Below are 20,484 nucleotides of genomic sequence, written 5' to 3' on the forward strand. Positions count from 1 at the left end.
ATCCGTGTTTTCATCACACTCCTGAGCGTACGTACTTGCCTTTGAACTAGTGCAGGGGGATATAATATTGCACCAGAGGCAGGCGAGTGCTAGCTCACAGAGCTATTTCTGCAAAGCAGTTCCAAGCACTGAATGCAGAGCTCTCCGAATACTTTGCAGTCAGCTCTGTGCAGCGTGTCATCCAGGCGTGGAATTCACTGCCATAAGAGGATGAGTCAAGGGCTGTAGCGGAGTTTCTTGAAGGGTTGAAAAACAGCCTGGTTAGTTTAGGCAATGGGACCGCCTTTCTTTTGGGAGCAGGGGGGTTATTTTGTGTGGGGTCTAGGGCTGCTGGGTCCAAGGCTGGGCACTGATGCTGAGGTGCTAAACTGTCAGAAAATTAGTGATTGTGATTTTCAGGAGGAGCAGACCCTCTCTTTCTGTTTAGCGTTTTGATTGCTTTGCACAGGAATGGCAGAAAGAGACTTTTCTTGTGCTCGGAGAAACTTCACCAGAACTTTCTCACATAACTTTCAGCATGTTTGACACTCACTGGACAAAAAAAAAAAAAAAAAAAAACTCTATACCAGGCTAGGCAGGAAATTTGTTTCTTTTTCTTTGCATTTTTGTTTCCACCAGGGCTGGTGAATGCAGCATGCAAAGTAGCTGTGATTACAGCTTTTTAGAATGGTTTGTACTCTAGCAAAAAAAAAAAAAAAAAAAAAAAAAAAAAAGCAAACAACAACAAACCCAAACCACATCACCATCAGAAAAAAAAAACAAAACCAAACCCCCCAAAACCCCACCAAAAAACAAAACACCAAACCCAAACCAATGAAACTCGAGGATAAATAAGGGGAAGGGAAGAAGAGACAAAGTGTCTGTGAGGTCAGGTGGTTAAGTATTTTTGGACTGCCAAGGTGGTGCTCTTAAGTGAAGTTAATGTATTATGCAGTAGAAAGCTAACGAGACCAGGTCTGTTAAACACGGGCTTGGTGTTACCTAGCGCTGGAGTGCTTCAAATTACACGGGCCCAGGTTGTATTTGATCACCTCGCCCGCTTTGACAAAGTGAGCAGCAGGCTTTTATATAATGTACACGATCGAATACTGTAGGGAACAATCCTGCATTGGCAGGGGAGGGAAGCTGATGACATAATAGGTCTTCTCCATCTCGAAGTTAGGTGATTCATCAATTAAATGAGTTCGGTGGGATAAAGCAGCATGGAAGGGCAATTTCCCCATGATACGCTGCATGCCGGTTAACTCTTTCCCCCGATTCCAGCCACGCCGCTCGGATCCGGGCTCCGCCGCTGTGCCCGGCAGGCTCCGGCTGCGCGGCCCCCGAGCGCTCGGCGGGCCGGGGCGGGGGGCGGCGGCACCAGGACCCCGGGCCGAGCCGGGCCGGCCGCGCTCACGGTGGCTCCGGGCACCGCAGCCGCCGCCCGCCGCGGCCGCAGCACCGCGCTCCGTGCGGGATGCGTGAAGCCCACAGCCCCCGCCGCCTCCCCCGCAGGGGCCGCGCTGGGCCCGCGGGCAGCGCCCCGCCGCCCACCAGCCGGGCCGGGTCGGGGGTGGGGGGTGGGGGGGTGAGCGACCCCCCGTTGCCCGCTGCCCCCTCTGCGCGGCGCGGGCGGGGGCTTCGCGCACCTGCCCGGGCCACCTGAGCGCCCCGCTCCCCTTTCCCGGGACCCGCAGGCTCCCCGCAAGCCGCGCTGCGGGCCGGGGCGCGGTGTCCCGCAGCGGGCGGCGGGGCCGGCGGGGGCTGCCGCCTGCATTGCGTCGGGGGCGCGGCGCGCAGCGTGCCGCGGCGGGGGCCGGGCTGGCGGCGGGGGCGGCCGGCCCGGGGGGCAGCGTGCCTCCCCTCCTCCCGCCGGTCCCGTGTCCCCCCCCGCCCTCCCGCTCCCCGAGCTGCACCAAACAGCTCTCAGGTTTCTGCTGATACTGCAGCGTCAAGAAATGGCTCGAGTTTGCTCCTCGCTCTTATGCGTTGAGCAGCCCTCTCGCTCCTGCCACACGCGTCCTGCTCCTGCCTCCTGCTGCTGCTGCTGCCGCTGCTGCTGCTGCCGGGACGAGCCAAGACCGACTCCGGGGATGCGGCTGCAGGACTGCGGCTCTCTCACACCTCCCCAGCCGCCGCTGCCCAGCGCCCGGCTCCTTTTCCAGCGATCTTAAAGGAAGAGAGCAGGAGAGCCAGCAGCTATCTAGGACGCCTTGATTTTATTTACTAACTCAAGCCTTTGGAAAAGGTACTTTGCACTCTTTTCCACCCCCCACCCCCCACCCCCCACTGCGGTTCTCGGCAGAAACTAATTAAACCCACTCGCCCTTGGTGCAGCCTAAGACAGTGTATGAATATTTCAGTGTCTCGCAGGCAGCCCTGTAAAGCGATCACTGTATTATTAAGAGGGGCGCAAGAGGAGGAGGAGGGTTGAGTTAGCCGCTGCGGTTTTTGTTTTGTTTTGGTTTTTTTGGATGCTGCTGCAAGGCGACTTGACGCATTCCGGCACTGGCTCCTACTCGTAACCAGCGCACCTCACTCGGAGCAGGTAAGGAAAAGCCTCTTCTTCCCCACCCCCCCCTGCTGTTGGACTCTATTTTGGACAGTTTGGGCCTGGGATGTCGATCTCCCTGTCCTCGTCTCTCTTTTAGTTGTGTTTAGCTGCTGCAAAGCAAGAGAGGAGATGCCTTGCCTCCCCTCCCCTAATCCCCTCAATTGGTGTGATGAAGTTGTCAGTGCTCAGCTAAGTCTCCATCGCCAGTGAAGTGGGGAGCGTGGTGGTCAGGAGACTTATTGCAGGAGCTGACCCTGCTGAAGTTGCCTGGGAAGCCCTCCCGATGCACCCAGGGCACCGCAGGGTCCACATCGTCCCCTTCCTGCCTTGGAGGCCCCGGTGCGTGTCTGGGGATGTGTGGGAACACGTAGGGCTCCGCATGTGCTGCCGTAGTGGGCAGAGCGGGATGTTCTTGCTGGTGTGGAAACCAATCCATTGCGCCTGAGCGTGTGTGTGTGGTTGGGCTTGGGGACTGGTTTCTTATGTTTCTCTCCTCCCTGGCAGCCTCCATCCTGCAAGTGAGATTTATGCCTTCAGAAGCAGAGTACCTCCATCCCTCCCTCCCCAGTGCACAAGCGGAGAGGACTGGGGCAGTGGGGAGCAGGGAGGGAGGGGGCAGGAGATGGAAATTTGCTGAGTTGGCATTGCAAGGACTCGCCTCCCAGCCGCCCCCTTGATTGATCTATTTATTTATTTATTTATTTATTTATTTATTTATTTATTTATTTGTGTGTATGTGTGTGTGTGTGTGTGTGTGTGGTAACTTTATGACAGCAGCCGCGGTGATGGTCGAGTCGGCGAGAAAAGCGGACGGATCGAGTTAAAGGCAAAAGGAGACAGCTGGGGAGGGGACCCCAGCCTGGGGGTGCACTCCACAGACCTTCAGCCTCCCGGCTTGGGGGACAGGACCCCTCACCTTACCTGCCCTCTTCCCCCCCTAAAGGTACTTCTTCCCTCTTTGTTCCCCCTCCCCTCATCCCTGATGCCTCTCCCTTCATCCCACCTCTCCTTTCCCCTTTTGGGTATTTCCATCCTCTAGGCTCCTCATCTATCCCTTCCTCAAGCTCTCCATCCCTACTCATCATCCCTCCCTGCAGACTTTGTGTCTGTCCGTCCATTCACCCCCACCCCAGCCTCCCCTGCCACTGAACTGCCCTGGGGCTGTCTACTCTCCTCCATCCTCCTCCTCCTCCCTCTCAAGTCCCTCTCCGTCATTTCTTCCCTTCCCCTGGGTCCCCCTTCCCGTGTGCCACCATGACCGTGATGGCTGGAGAGAACATGGATGAGACTTCTGCGCTACCTGGCCACCCCCAGGATAGCTACCAGCCCGCTGCCCACGATGACCATGAGTGCTGTGAACGCGTAGTGATAAACATTGCGGGACTACGCTTTGAGACGCAGCTGAAGACCTTAGCCCAGTTCCCCAACACTCTGCTGGGCAATCCCAAGAAGCGCATGCGGTACTTTGACCCCTTGCGCAATGAGTACTTTTTTGACCGTAATCGGCCCAGCTTTGATGCCATCCTCTACTACTATCAGTCTGGGGGGCGGCTTCGCCGGCCAGTCAATGTGCCCTTGGACATGTTCTCTGAGGAGATCAAATTTTATGAGCTGGGTGAGGAGGCCATGGAGAAGTTCCGGGAAGATGAAGGGTTCATCAAAGATGAGGAGAGACCCTTGCCAGAGGGGGAGTACCAACGCCAAGTATGGCTCCTCTTTGAATACCCAGAGAGCTCTGGGCCTGCAAGGGTCATTGCAATAGTCTCTGTCATGGTGATCCTCATCTCCATTGTGATCTTCTGCCTAGAGACATTACCTGAGCTGAAGGAGGACAAGGAGTATACAGTGCATCGCACTGACAACACTACCCAGGTCTACAAATCCAACATCTTCACAGATCCCTTCTTTGTTGTGGAGACCCTGTGCATCATCTGGTTCTCCTTTGAGCTGGTGGTGCGCTTCTTTGCTTGCCCCAGCAAGACTGAATTCTTCAAGAATATTATGAACTTCATTGACATTGTGGCCATCATCCCTTACTTCATCACCCTGGGCACCGAGATGGCCGAGCGGGAGGGGACTCAGAAAGGAGAGCAGGCCACCTCCTTGGCCATCCTGAGAGTCATCAGACTGGTAAGAGTATTTCGAATCTTCAAACTCTCCCGGCACTCTAAGGGCCTCCAGATTTTGGGACAGACCCTCAAAGCAAGTATGAGAGAGCTAGGTTTACTAATCTTCTTCCTCTTCATTGGGGTGATTTTGTTCTCTAGTGCGGTATATTTTGCTGAGGCTGAAGAACCTGAGTCTCATTTCACAAGTATCCCTGATGCTTTCTGGTGGGCGGTGGTATCCATGACCACTGTGGGCTATGGTGACATGTACCCTGTGACAATTGGAGGCAAAATCGTAGGCTCCTTGTGTGCCATCGCTGGTGTGCTGACAATTGCCCTGCCTGTACCTGTCATCGTGTCCAACTTCAACTACTTCTACCACCGAGAAACAGAAGGGGAAGAACAGGCTCAGTTACTTCACGTTAGCTCCCCTAATTTAGCATCTGACAGTGATCTCAGTCGCCGCAGCTCCTCCACAATCAGCAAATCTGAGTACATGGAAATCGAAGAGGATATGAATAATAGCATAGACAATTTTAGAGAGGCTAATCTCAGAACTGGCAACTGCACTGTAGCCAACCAAAACTGTGTTAATAAAAGCAAGCTGCTGACTGATGTGTAAACAAAACAAACCAAAATCCCCACTCACAGCTTGAAGACTTTAGTGACACAGTCACACTTTGTAGATGCTTTACTGATAGTCTTTGAATGCTTTATTTACCTCGTAAATGCATTGTTGCATTGCGAAGTCTTGCTCAGCGATTAAGAAGCTTCCAGGATCCATGAAAGATAAGATTTTGTTTATTTATAAAAAGCTTTTTCCACCTGGTAAATTATAACCATTTGAACTAGTTTAGTTTTAAGCTGTATGACATTAGACCTAAACTTTTCCTCTCCCATCTCCCTTTTTTTTTGATGAAGTTTAACCTAACTAAACAAGACAGTTTTTAGAGCTATAAAGCATATGCATGGATTCCAGTAAAAATATTCTGCAAAACTGCACAGTTGCAAGAAAGTGCATCAAATAATAATAATAATAATAAAAAGATTAGCAAAAACCTGCAGCAAGCATTTGCCACGGTTTTTATGGAGGAGCGCAAATTTTCCTTCCACCCCTTATGTGAAAGGTTACATACTTCCAATCTACAGATCCACACAGCACCTTATTAAAAACGTACTTAAGCCTGGTCTCTTTTGCTGTCCATAGAAGAACTATTCTAAAAGGAAAACAACAAACAAAACTGAAGACAAAACATCTGCAATGCTGCTAAGTTCTCTTACATGCAGATGATTTAAACACACTTTTCCTTTTCCCTGTCCAGAACTGGATACAAAACTTTAAGCCCCTCTGTTGCAAGATAGCACAATGGAGTTTAATATAAGCATGTTTGAATTTGATGCTATTTATTTTATAATCGCATGCTTGAAACGTTACCTCAGACAATAGCGGATAAGCTTTCGTTTGAACTGAATCCTCTAAAAATAGGTCCTTTATCTCTTTTTTTTCTTTTCTTTTGTTTTCTTTTTTCTTTTCTTTTGTTTTCTTTTTTCTTTTCTTTTCTTTTCTTTTCTTTTCTTTTCTTTTCTTTTCTTTTCTTTTCTTTTCTTTTCTTTTCTTTTCTTTTCTTTTCTTTTCTTTTCTTTTCTTTTCTTTTCTTTTCTTTTCTTTTCTTTTCTTTTCTATTTTCTTTTCTTTTCTTTTTTTTTATTTTATTTTATTTTATTTTATTTTTATTTTTTGATTTGCATTCACCAGAAGTGCACTCCTTAATTTATTAAATCGTTGACTAGTAATTTAAAGTACTGTATTTAAGTGCGTATGTTAGTCAATGGGAACAATAACTTTTGGAGATCAAAGCATGTTCAAATATTCAGCATTATGGCCTATTTGATTAAGGTGTAACTTGAATTAATTAATGCATGCATTCAATAATAATAATAAATAATAATAATAATAATAACAACAACAACAACAATAAAAACAAAATTAAAAAAAGTGCTTGGTAGACCGAGGGCCTGAATGAACTGATCAGAGAAACCTGATTGTTTTCCTGCATTGCTCAGGGAAATGTGTTGGCTTTTGTCCAGGCGTTGTCGGAAAGGAATATATCCCATCCCTTAAAGGGAAAGCTATATGGAAAATTAAGAAGTTAAGTTATATATAGCAACACCTAAAACCTAGTATCTTTTATAGCTGAAAGGTGCAGATGCATGCTTTTTGGTGCATTCTCAGAATGTAAATGAAACTTATCTATTATATGCATCCAAATTGCAGCAGCTGGTTTCTTTTGCAGTCATTAGTTGAGACTTTTTTGTATTCCCCTAAAAATCACTGAAGAGACTCAACAGATTGATTTAGATTGTTGTGCAGTGCCTTTATCTTACATCCCCTAAATTGCTGAAAGTGCCTCCAGAAACTGAGCTGATCAGAGATAGTGAAGGAACGGGCAAGGCACCAACACACTGTCAGGGGTGTTCTGTGCTGCCTCCTGGCACGGCACAGAAGGGGACAGAGAAAAAATGAGCAAGAGTGAGAGAGGGACGCAGAAGAGGCAGGCAGAGACCACCAGCGCCCATGGGATACCTTCCTTCCTCAGCCAGTCCGATGCTGCAGGGCTCAGCATTTGCTTCTGCCAAATAACTCATAGTTTTGTTTATGCAAGACTTCAAGTTTCCCTAGGTTGTTTATAGAGACGTCGCTGCCATCCTCGTATCTGCCCTTCCTTTCCCTGAGATGGCTGTTTGGCAGCCTGTCCCAGCACGACAGGACGCAGGAGGAACTAGGGACCAGTGTGAACTGCGGCATCGCCCCGTCAGGCAGCCAGACTGCAGGGCTGTGCTTTTGTTTCCTTTGGATTCCCTGGCAGGTAGGTGGGAGAGACTTTCTAGTGTGCTCCCATCCCTGCCTCCTCCATCCCCTTTTGCCAGTCTGTCAGATCTTAAATCCCGTCACAGATCCTTTGAGCCATAGTCTTGTTTCTGGCCTCTAACCTTACTCCCACCATCATCTGGTGAGGGAAGCAACACTAGAAGGTATCCTCTGCAATATGCCAGCCTTGACTGCCAGGCCCTGGAAGAGAATAACCTTTGATCTGAACTAATGTAGGCACTAATCTTGATTTCTTAAACGGACTAAGTTGAGGATCTTCATTCTGCATTTAGCATGTGGCCAACTGCTGTTGAACACTTCTCCTTCCACATTGTACAGATCCTTTTCCCCCCTATCTTTCTGATATATGTATATATGTGTATAAATATATATGTGTGTCTGCGCGTATGTGTGTCATGCAGATACGCAGACACACAAATATATATAAAATCAAGACACTTAGAGTTAAAAAACAACCCTAACTCTGCAGTTACGCACAAGCCTGACCTGCCAGGTTTCCAGAAAGACTTTCTTTCTCACTGTGTGGCTTCTGTGAATCTTAACAATGGAAAAGCGATCATGAACTGAGGGAGCTCCAACTCCTGCACGAAATGCAAAGCATCATATAAAACAGGGCATTACATCCTCTAGGTAAATGTTGTAAAGCTTCCTTCCTGTCCCCCACTCACGCCCCTGCCCATCGTACACCTATCTCCCCTTTAAATTCTGGTCGTCCTGATCTTCCCAAACTCTTGAATTCTATGATATGACTTCTCATGTCAAAGTGGACTTGAATGCTGCACTCAGCTTATAAAACAACCATCAGAATAAACTAAACAGCAATAATCGATTCAGTGCTGCGGGACTGATGATTAGAAAGTAGCATCTGGGAGAGGAGGCCTGACTTTGGGTAACTTAACTTCTGCCACAGTTGGGTATGCACACCTTAGTTTAATGAGCAGAATGATAATCATCCTGCATATGTAAAAAGTGCTGCATGCAGCGATTCTTTGTCAGGAGACCAGGATGGATTGCTAAGGCTCGGGGTGGTTTGGGGAGCCTGAATGTTGCTTTTTTCCATTTATAGCTCACTGCAAAGGATCTCAATACATATGGAATACAGGAATTAACCTCATGTAGCATAGGCATGCATTTTCGACAAGTTTGACACAACAAAAAATAACAACAACAGCAAAAGCTCTTACTCCCTTTACACAGGAGTGCTGAAATGTCTTTGTGGGCCTGAAGGTGCACTTAACAAACTGCCTGTTCTTACCAGTAAGCATCCATTTCTTTCTTCCTTCCTTCCTTCCTTCCTTCCTTCCTTCCTTTCTTTCTTTCTTCCTTTCCTTCTTTCTTTCTTTCTCTCTTTCTTTCTTTCTTTCTTTCTTTTCTTTCTTTTTTCTTTCTTTCTTTCTTTCTTTCTTTCTCTTTCTTTCTTTCTTTCTTTCTTTCTTTCTTTCTTTCTTTCTTTCTTTCTTTCTTTCCTCTTTCTTCCTTTCCTTCTTTCTTTCTCTCTTTCTTTCTTTCTCTCTTTCTCTCTCTCTTTCTTTCTTTCTTTTTCTTTCTTTCTTTCTTTCTTTCTTTCTTTCTTTCTTTCTTTCTTTCTTTCTTTCTTTCTTTCTTTCTTTCTTTCTTTCTTTCTTTCTTTCTTTCTTTCTTTCTTTCTTTCTTTCTTTCTTTCTTTCTTTCTTTCTTTCTTTCTTTCTTTCTTTCTTTCTTTCTTTCTTTCTTTCTTTCTTTCTTTCTTTCTTTCTTTCTTTCTTTCTTTCTTTCCTTCCTTCCTTCCTTCCTTCCTTCCTTCCTTTTTCTTTTTTTTTTTCTCTTTTCTTTTCCTTTTTTTCTTTTCTTCTGCTTTGTCTCCCTTTTGGCATATGCTTCTTTTTGCCACACATAAGCTCAGTGGGACTGTTTATGTCAGGGGAAGAGGACTGGAAAGGAGCTGATGACCAGTTTAGTCCATCTCTGAAAGAGTCAAGAGACCTTCATTTGTTTGGTAGGGACCTCCCAGGAGCAGTGCCCCTGTTATGCTGGACAGAGAAACCAGTAGATACAGCAGTCTTAGCTGGGCTGTAGTTTGAACAGGCAAGGGAGCTATTCTGGCATAAGAAGTCACTGCCCAAGCCTCCTTTACTAGCCCCTGCTCTATGCCTCTCTGTGCTTCTTAGTTGCCCCCAAACAGCTTTTTCTTCATCCACTCAGTGAAAGGGATGAGGGAACTTATCTGGTGTGAGCAAGGCAGCAGTGCGCCGCAGTGCAGAGGCAGGAATGTAGTGGAGAGGCAGTGGGCAGGAATCCCATAGGCTGGCATCACTGCCAAAATTCCCCATCTGGTCCTACCATACTTAACTACAGAGCACTGAGGAACAGGCAGAGGAGCAAGGGGGAGAGTGAAAATGAAAGGCTCTGTACACCCTTCCTTCACAGAACGGAGAGGCTGCTACCAGATTGCCAAGAGCTCAAATCCTCTGTGTGGCAGCTCCAGTAGAGAGAATGAACTGGCTTTACTTGTCTGCACGAGGAAGTTAGTGTGCAGTAAGCCAGGGTGTGAGTTCACAGCATCCTAGCAAACCCATGTAGATTCCCTGCATGGAGTCTCTTAAGCCTTATCTCCACTGGGGACTTCAAGAAGGCTAATCCAAATTAATGAAAGGTGTGCATTTAAAGTAGATTTGTTAAACTGCTTTAAAGCCCAGCATGGACATTCTGTTGCAGTATAAAAGCAACCTTAATCTGATTTGGAGTCATTCTTTTTGGAAGGAACGTAAGCTGAATTAAATTAAGGCTGCTTTAATTCTGAACACAATGGGGCTTAATGCAGTTTACCTCATCTGCCTCACAAGTTCATTCAGATAGATAAGCCTTTAATAATCATTAAATGTAATGGAACTGACCCTACTTTGCAGGGGGTGGCTGGGCAGAGTGTGGCCATGTGCTGCAAAACTCTTAGTATGTGAGTGCTGGAAATTCACAGCCTGGCTTACTGTGTTGTTCCTGGTAACAATTCTAGTGATTTCCTTCCTTTGTTCCTGGTTTACACATTTATAGGTGCGAGGAGAGTCAATCCCGCTGCTTTCTGGGAAGTTGACAATGATCAATGCCCAAGGAAATTAATTTCCATGTACAAATTCTCTAATATGCACGTGCTTAACCTGATGTACTGTTGATCACGTGGACAAGCACTTGAAAGACAGTACGAAGCACTAGAGACAGGGCAAAATTCAGCAAAAGTCTTCTTGTTCTCAGCGGTGATTTTGCCCAAGTAGAGAGTTCAGGGATCAGACCCTTCTTAGCAAATGAGCTGTGCATCACTCATTAGAGGCTGCATTGATCCAAACCAACAATTGGAGCAGTGGCAACATTTATTGACATATTTTTCACTAAGGAACAAATGTTTTCACAAGGCAGAAGTACAGAAAGTTTGTTTCTATTATGAGAGAGCTGAAGCCCAAGTGTAACATAAAAAAGTGCTTATTTTTAAGTATAAGGAACTGAGGGTGAGGGCAAGTTTCACTTTTCCATAGTTCACACTTGGACAGTGCAGTTTCTTATATGCACATGTATTAACTGAAATAAAATAAACATAAATAAAAAATAAAATTCCTAGGACAGGAATCTGAAATTTATTAGGAAGAGGCTTTTCCAGGAGTGATCTGATCCTGTAGGCTTCCAGCAGCCTGATGCCACTGATCGTCACAGTAATTTCAGACTCGCAGGAATGCAGAACCAGCTCCCAAGTGTGATTTACCCTCCATAGCCACAGAGCTGGACGGAACTGGAAAGCTGTCCTTGCAAATTGCACAACATGGCAAGTTTGTTCCAGACCTGCATATTGCAAGTCTGAAACAGGCTCCTTTTCCGAGATGCTTTAACCAGGGACCTACATTTAAATTTTGGTTGGACTTATTTCGGGCTGAGTTTCTTTTTCTGTTTTCTGTTGTTCGGGCTTTACTTAATCAGGTATAGAGAATTTATTTTTCCTGAAATGCTTATCAAGTATTCTTAAAGGTGTCAGTATTTGTATCTGCAAAATTGAAACTTCAGGGTGTTCTACTGTTTCACTCAGTACAGGTGAACTTGCCACCGGTGAGGTCAACAGTTTATGCTGTCAAGGCATAGCATGCTTTGATAATTTTCAAAGGAAATAAAATGAAACTGAGGTCTTAACTGAAATTTGTCTCAAAGTATCTGTTAATATCTCTGTAATTCTGTATATTTCACCTGTTCACAGGCTCTAGCAAATGTCACGACAAGTTATAAAAATACTCATCTTCCATTTCTAGTTTCTATAATAAAATGAAGACATTGCATTCAGTTCCTTTAGGTGCATCAGTCTTTGATCCATGTTACTGTTTCAGTGACATTTCTATAATGTAATTGGAATCAAATGTATATTTTACTTTTGTACAAAAGTAAAAATGATATTTTTATGACTAAATTCAGCAAACCCTTACCTATAACCTGCTAAGATGAAATCTTTCTTTTCCTTTCCTTTACATGTAAACCATTGTTTTTGCAGTATGTCGGTTTGAAATGAATAAATAACAGCTGTCAATAGAACTGTATATGGCCTCTCAGACATACCTCTGATTTTAAAGATCAGATATTACCGATGTGAAATATATAAACTGAATAGTCTCCATATGAAAGTGCACCATCAGGGCAACAAACCATTTAAGCTGACACAGCTGTACTTATTTCCACCATATACAAATCGCTTACACTTTGGGTCAAGTATGTACTTCATTGTCACCTTACAGCTCATTTTACTTCCAATAGTGAAATTGTTTGACTTACCATTTTTAAAACATCTAATGTTATGAGTTCTTGAACTATTTGAAATGCATAGTTTTCATCTATGCAATTTTACCTGCTTCTGTACTTGTTCATCTGTTCATACTTGGCATCAATTAAAGATAATTTTTAAGGATCTTACCCAGGATTATTCCGTCTGGTTATTTTCTGGAGTCTGATTTCTCTGCTGTCACTACTGGCCAGGTCTACCTGAAATGAATGGTTGTTCATTGATGCTTTTCTTACTGAATCGTATAAGAAATGGCAATGGAGTGAGTGGAAAATGTGGCTGCGGGCTTTGAGAGTCAACTTGTAAATGTCAACTCAAGCATTACAGTACGATTAATCCAAGGGTTTGGCTTCCATAGGCTTTGGATTTAGCCTTGAGTGAGTAAGGTTCTGGGGCCAAGCTCTGCTGCCTTCACTGCTGAGACAGCATTCAGTTCCACCAAAACCAGTGGAAATATGATTAAGCCTACTGATGGTGTTCTCCGAAGGCTTGTGGGTATCAATTCGTATGTTACAGCTACAGTCCTGACTCCGAACCACTGCCTGTAGCATTATCCTGTAAGGGCTGACTTACAGTCAGGTTTCAAACAACTGTGTGACTGATCATGGGTTTTGGTTTGGGTTGACTGAGGAAGTCAAACTGACTCGGTCTTGTTTTCTTTTGAAAATTGTTTGGTTTTTTCAAGGTGTATTTCCTGCAAGCTGATCTGATACAGTCATGCCTGCCATGTATCAATGTTGTATTATACATAAAGAGGGCAATGACATAAGTGGTAATTATTTTATGCCAAAGGTGTTGTGTATTAGAAGTCCGTCTATAAAGGTAGCCAGGTCTTTCTGTAGAGAGGTACAGTTTGTAACAGTGGCATGCAGAAACGGTAGAGTGCTGATTACATATGGTGAAACGAAGTGAAAATACCCTAACCTTATATGAAGCAGAACGTTTTGCATGGCCTGTCATGTGATTTTATTTACTTATTTGATTAGCTTTCTTGGTCGAGAAGAGCTTTTACCGATGAAATCCTTGTTCATCAATAGCTTCAAGTATATTTGGTCAGTTGTACTGAATCTCACTTATTAATTGATGAGTTGAGCTGTAAAGATTTGTAGTTATCAGGCTTAAATGGGTCTAGTCCAAGTCATTTGTCTGTTAGCTGCTCTGTGGTGGTGGTCTTAATTTGGTGAGGTACTCAAGTCCATGACTCGCTTCAAGGGTGTGATCACTGTCGTTGAATTTTGTTGGCTCTAGGTGTGTCTAAATCTCATTGCTTCTTTCTTCTTTCTTTTCGGTGTAAAAAAAAAAAAAAAAAAAAAAAAAGAAATGCTTGTTTATCACCTCTACAGTATCCGTCTTCTCCATTTTGTCCTTAGCAATGCTCCTGTTGCATTTTTTGGAAGAAATTGTAACGTTGCTGTGTAACCTGTTTTCCTGAATCTACAATTCACTTGACGCAAAAGCCATTTCTGTATCGCTCTGCTAGTTTTCTCCCTTCTTGGCCACACTTCATCTTGTGAAATACTACCCACAGAGCCTTCACTGCTGAGGTCTTTCATGGTCTGTCTCATCATACCTGTCATGCATCTAGCTCAAAAAGCTCCTTTCTCTTAGGACTGGGAATGCCAATTCTTGTATCACAATCATACATTTTTTTGAAGAAAGATCTTGCCTGTTTCCATCTGTGCTGCCTCCGCTGTATGGAAAATGCTCCTGCTAGGTTCCTTTGGCCATGCTGCCAACAAGATAACATCTCATACTTTACGATTCTCATCTTTCCCACAGTGTGTGCAGTCACTGTACCCCTTGGTGTATCTTGTACTAAAATACTTGCTGTGATGTCGTCAGTTTTGCTGAGTGGAAGTTTTCAAGCAGCAACGCTATGCGCATTCAGGACCAGGTCATAGGACACATTTTTTGCCCTCTGAAATGACTCCATTAAAAAGAAAACTCAACATTGTGCACTGGGTTAATTGAGTCTCTGAGTTAATTTCTTACTTGATCTTGAAAGTAAATAGATGTGTGGGTTTTTTCCCCCAAAATGCAAATCCTTCTAGCTTGTCTTTTATGCTTCATCAATTACAAACATTTTGTATATTGAGTCTGTCCTTTGGTTACACCAAACCACTTCCTTACCTTTAAGGTTTTCTCTGAAGCAACCTACACTGGGGAAAAAATTGCAGCTCTGCAGGTGTAACTTAGCTAACAGACATGTTGATGATCCGTGAAATAGGCTCCTCTTTCTTCTTCAGCTGCACTGGCACTGAGGTTATAGGGGGAGCAAAGATAAGTTCAGCACACTTTCCGCACAGAGAGGGAGAGAGTCCATTCAGTAACAAGGTGCTCTTCTTAGATGTTACCTTATTTATATAATAATTACCATTTCAACATGAATTTGATTTACCTAACTGTTAGTCTTGAAAGTTACTCAGCTTACATGTACTGTTTGATTCATGGATACAAAATAATTGCTTTATGGAGACATATGGATCTCAGGTGTGAATATGTACTCCCTTGCCACGCAGAAACTAGATATTTATACTTAAAAGAATAAGAATGCTCCACAGTACAGAATTACTCTTACCTCTGAAAGCAAAAAGAAACATCTCGCAGGTGTGCTGTTACCCACTGTTAAAAGTTTTATTCTTCCTCTAAAGCATCTGGAGCCGCTGCCTTCGGGGCTAGCAGTCTCAAGTTAGGTGGCCTGGCTGCCAAAGAAGATCAGATCGTCTGATCCAGTGCTATCCCTGGGAGCAGCTGCTATGTACTGCCACAGCCAGGCTCTGCAAATACGTACAAATGTGGGCTCTTGAAGAAAACCAGAACCCATAGAAGCAAATAGGATTGTATCTTTTCACTTCAGAAGACTGTAGGGAGATCATGATTTCACGCTGCCTTTCAGTCTGCTAAGAAAAGATGAGAAATGTTCTGTACTCAAGGCTTCTAACAGGTACTTTTAGAGTTGCATTATAGCCCAGGGTTGGTCTTTCTATAAAAGCGCTCACTTTATAGAGTGTTGAGATTAAGCGTTTGAAAATCAGAGAAGCTTTAATTAGCACAACAATACTTCAATCCACTCAGCTTCTCTAACGGCTTCCTAAAATACCTCACATTTTATTCCAACGAGAAGACAATTATGACTCTTGAATAGAAAGCTGCTACAGCTAGAAGATGAAAATGTAATTGTAGGTGGTATATTTGGTGACCTCCTCTCACTAGGTAGGAACACTAGTACATTTGGCTTTTGAGCAGAGGAGCCTGCAGTTGTCATGGAGTGGGATAGAGAGAGATGCGTAAAAAGGGCTGGATGATCCTTAAAAGGACAGGTCAAGGACAAATGTGTTTCATGGGTCACCATTTCTATCCTACCTGATGAATGGTCACCATTTCCATCCTACCTGCTTAACAGCAGAGTATGAGGAATGGGAGGTTCATCTGTGCTCAGTTCACATAAGAAGCCTGCTATGTGGCACGCAGATGCAATATGAAGTGGGGTTTAGCGTCCCACAGTTATCCAGGCTGATACCATTGGTACAGCCTACAGTCACTTCAAAAGATTTAGTTAAACATCTTTGATTTATACACATAATAAGAGGGTGAATGCCTGAGGGCTTGACACTCCAAATGTACCTGCTATAGTGAGCATATATGGGAGGTGTTCTTTAATGTCTTTTGTCATTTCAGTCCCTATAAGAAATACTTCCTATTTTTCATCTTGATACACACAGGCAGGTTCGCCAGGGAAAAAAGTGGCTAAGCCCATTGCTACACTCGCTGGTAGTGTGCACATCCACATCCCTGGAGTCACATTCTGCTTCTACAGTAGCTCAAGGACTTTTGGTAGAGTTGTTTCTGTTTGACAGGGGATACATAGGGCCTGAATCAGGGATAGCTCAATATAAGGCTGAACTTTATTAAGAATAATTCAGTGGTGAGCAAGACAGAAGAAACGGCCATCCAAAAGCCTAGCTCTTCCAGAGAACCAAGCCATGGAAGGATTCTCCAGCTGTTTTTCCATGAATAATGAGAACGCACTATAGACGAACTATTTTTGCAGTCTGGAAAAGAGTAAGTTTTTGATTTATTGAATATTTAGCTCAATGCTGTTTGGCCATTCAAAAGAGAAATCTGCACGTGAAATTCTGCACAAAGTTCACAATGAAGGATCTTCTAGACTCTTATGGCATTTGGTTCCCTACATGTTCTGGATTGATGGTGGGAGCTGAGACTGCTGAAAGGGTCCTGCCTCCAGATGGAATCACCCAGGCAATGGTAGGTGTTTAGATGTATATTTGCCTTCTTCTGGTGGCTTTGACCCTTCCCTTCTGTTTTCAGTGTGCAGTATTCATCTTCAGTCCTAAAAAGCCAATTCCAGCTTACAAGGGAGGTAGCTTTCCTTTGATTCCTTTTCTAGTCAGTCAAATGTTGTTACGAACCTGGCTTGCTGACCTTTGACTGATGCTGTGGCTTTTGGTGCAAATGAATCACTTGCAAATATTCCTGAAATACTGAAAGATATGTTTATTTCCCACTACCCTGATACCTGCAACTTCAATTAGTGTCATTACGTTTGGTTGTTCAGTTACAAACTGGTTTTGTTTTCAAATAAAAGATAAAAGGGGAAATGAATGTTTCCCAAAATGTACTTGAACGGCTTCTTCCCAAAGAGGAAGAATTGTTTAAACTGTCTTCTTTTTTTTGTTCACTTGAATTGAGTTATCTTGGCATTAATCACTTGGGAAAAAATAAAACTAAAAAGAAAAAAGATCTCTGTTACTTGGGGTTATCATTTTGATGATAAAAGTGGTGTTCCAAGAGAAGAGCATTTACTGCTAATGGGACTTTAATGTAAAGTCTTGTGATACTTAATATTTACATCTGAAGAGGGTAATATATGAATATTGTAGGAACAGCTGCTGGGTATGTACAGTAACAGTGCGGTGTTTAGAGGGTAATATCTCTGCAGTGTGGTGGCTACGCAGCACTGGAGTAACAGTCACAACTGGTCATTGGAGTGTAGTAATGCAACTGGAGCTGAGTGTTGGCCACTGAGCTGAGAGCCTGGTTACGACCCCAAAGTCACCCTGAGTCATTGCTTCGGTGGGGCAATGGTTCAGCAAAAACCTGAACTAACTTTAAAGCTCCAAATACCAAATGAGAAATCTTTTTGCTGATGAGAAAAACACTCATCTGAAATAAACTTTCTTGTCCTGAACAAATGTATTCATTTAATTGTGATGGGCTAATGTCTTCCAGTGGACTTTGTGCCGCATTGGCTCCTATCATTTTGACTCTAACATTTTGCACCTTTTCCCTCTATGCTTTTGTTTATCCTCCTGAGTTTGAGACATAAAAACTGGCATGAACCAGAACACTGCTGTGTTTTGTGTGCTGTGGCTAGTCTGTCAGAAGCACTGCTGAATGCCCTAACTTAGGTGATTATTATTTTTTTTTCTGAATGCTCCAGCAAGTCTGTGTGTTTGGTGTGGAGGCTTTGAAGCCACTGATTCAGTCCTTCCTGGCTGGTATTGAATTGATCTCCAATATGGCAGTAAAAGGCATCATGTCAGCACTTGGGATGAGAAGCGCAGTAGGATCTTGGTGTCATTAAAGACTGTGATGCCTTGCTGGTGTGTGGCTACGTTGGCTTTGTGTCTGTTTGCCTTCTAAATATTTCATGTGCTGTTCTCGTCGTTTGGTAGCATTCCAGTGTGTTGTTGAAGAGCAGCTGTGTTTTGTCTCAGGAGTAGCTGTGTTTCAAAAATGGGAAGGGAGCTTGTGTGTCATTTTATTAAACTGGTAAAAGGTTGAAGACCGTTCACGATGACACGTGCTATGTTAATATAGGGTATCAATCTATGTATTAGAGGTTACTGAACAGCAATCTGAAACTATGGTAGTCAATATCTTCAATTATTAATTAAAGGTAGTAAATGGAAGCTGGCTATCACTGTATAGTATACAGCCACTACTGCTAATGCATGTTCAAAGCAATGTATTCTGTCTGACAGGGCTGTGATGTATTTTCCTGGTCTTCAAATGTCTGTGATCTTACCCATATATGCCACTTTAAAAAGGCTGCTGAAATCCACCAACACAAAGAGCAGCTCAGTTCTGCTTCCGAACAGATTGGTATGTCCATACAACTCCACTTCCCAGGCTGGAGTATCTGTGATTGGGAGACAGGCAGCAGAGTGGAGGGGTGCTGGTCTTTAGATTTCTGTGTCTCTTTCGGTAATACCCATTAAGTTCTTACTCCTGTGACCGGGTACCAAAATGAACGAGAAGAATGCAGAAACTGAGACTTTACTGTCTGCATCTTGTGTGGCTCTTTGCTCCTATATAAAATGAAAAAATGCTCTGGTGCAAATCAATGTAACTTATTTCTTCTGAATTAACCAGCTGGGGGGCTGATATTTCTTTCCTATTTATATCTGATAATGTTTTACATAAATAAGAGCTTTTGTATGGCAACAGAATGTTGCCCATCAGGTTCCACAGCAGTACAATAAATAGGAAAAATGAACAACCCTCTTTTAAAGAAGACGTGTTAAAGTGACACCAAATACGTTTTGATCTATTGGTGTTTGGTGAGTCTGGACAGTATTCTGTCTTCAAACAATGTATGCTCTAACATAATAAAAGTAAAGGTTGGAGGCAATGAAATATATACATGAACATCCTTTATTTTTGCCCATAGGCCTCATAACCATGATGCTGTTTTAGTGAAAACTTAAACTCTTCTTTTTCACTGTGCATAGATTTGAACTTAATTTGGAACAGTTTATGAAAAACATCAGCGATTGCTGGAGAATTAATTTGATATTATCTAAGATACAGGAGGAACATCAGCTTTCATGGAGACATTTACAGAGCAAGCTAATTTGTTAATTCCTTCTCTTCTCCAGAGTTTTTCTAACACTCCTCTGATAAAGCTAGTATAGCAGTATCAAAAGATGTGATTTACTGTAGTGGAAGTTAATATGCTCCAGGCTTTATTTGCTTTTACAAGAAAGCCTAAAACCTCCCTAGCAGATAAATATTATCTAGAAGTGTAGTGGAAGGAAGTAACTAATTCTCTCACACTAAATCTGCTATGATACTTTAAATGCGCTTGTGTATCTTACTTTGTGCAGAGCATTGTTAAAACCCCATACCGGTATTTTTTTCTACAGGCATAGCCTACATGCACTTTGGAGGCGAATCTTCTCTGATGCAGTCTAAACTGCACTAAACCTTACACCCAGCTTCAAGACTTCTTACACTCCATGGTAGTGATGAACAGTGATGATCATAAAGCAATTAAAACAGCTGGATCTTTTCAGAGTGTCATGGCTGGTAGGATGTGACTGACTCCTCTGCATCTCACAGAAAACTATTAGATAGATCTCATGGGATTTTTTGTTGGTTTCAGGGTGGGGGAGGATTCAGCTTTTTTGCCAGCTGTCTTGAGACACAAAACTTGACCAGATAATTTTGTCATCACAGAAGAATCTTAATTCATTTTAAACAACCAGAAGCCTTGCTGCATAGAATAGCGTGGGCAGTCTGGGCCACTTGGTTCGTGGTCTAAATCTTCTGTAGCTGAGAAGGGTATGTCAGAACCAGACTGACCCCAGCATGAGCTGAGCCAATGCTTCCTTGTTTTCTGGGATGGTGCCAAGGGACGGAATGAAGCCCCTGCCTCTGCAGCAGGGAGGCAGACTAAGGACCACTTAGATGCTCAGCTTGTTTAAATGGGTTGAGTTCCAGGGAAGCCAGCGGCCCCATGAGATTACCAGTGTGAAGAAAATGAGCAGGCATCAGCCATGAAATTGTAGTACAAAAGCAGCTTACGGCAGCAGAGAGCAATTGAGGGCATTTGTCTGCGAATACCCGTGCATTTCCGAGCTGATCTTTCCAAGTGCCCTAAATTCCTGTTGAGTTCAGCACCTCTTAATATGTTACTGAGCAGGAATTATATTAACAATGACATGTGGAAAAGCAGTAGATGCCGTTGTTTGAATTATGTTCTGCGGTTACTTCAGATAAAACTTGCATGCATGTTACCCATGGAAGATGGGGGCTGTTGGTGTGAAGCACCAAGTGAAACGGAGCCCTGGATGCCAGGGTGTGACTACAATAAAAATATGAGTTAAAAAAGGATTTTTTTATTTTTTTTTCATAATCTTGGTGA

The 20,484-nt window shown here is 43.7% G+C and overlaps 1 protein-coding gene across 1 annotated transcript; it reads left to right on the plus strand.

The window, feature by feature from the left end:
* The first annotated feature begins 3,262 nt into the window (after positions 1-3,262).
* On the plus strand, positions 3,263-6,107 carry LOC121089626 (potassium voltage-gated channel subfamily A member 1). The gene has a single exon (XM_040596998.1). The coding sequence runs from the start codon at positions 3,788-3,790 to the stop codon at positions 5,261-5,263; it is 1,476 nt and encodes a 491-aa protein (XP_040452932.1). The 5' UTR covers positions 3,263-3,787; the 3' UTR covers positions 5,264-6,107.
* The last annotated feature ends 14,377 nt before the right edge of the window (positions 6,108-20,484 follow it).

This window comes from Falco naumanni, chromosome 5 (genome assembly GCF_017639655.2).
Source record: "Falco naumanni isolate bFalNau1 chromosome 5, bFalNau1.pat, whole genome shotgun sequence".
NCBI classification, from domain to species: domain Eukaryota; kingdom Metazoa; phylum Chordata; class Aves; order Falconiformes; family Falconidae; genus Falco; species Falco naumanni.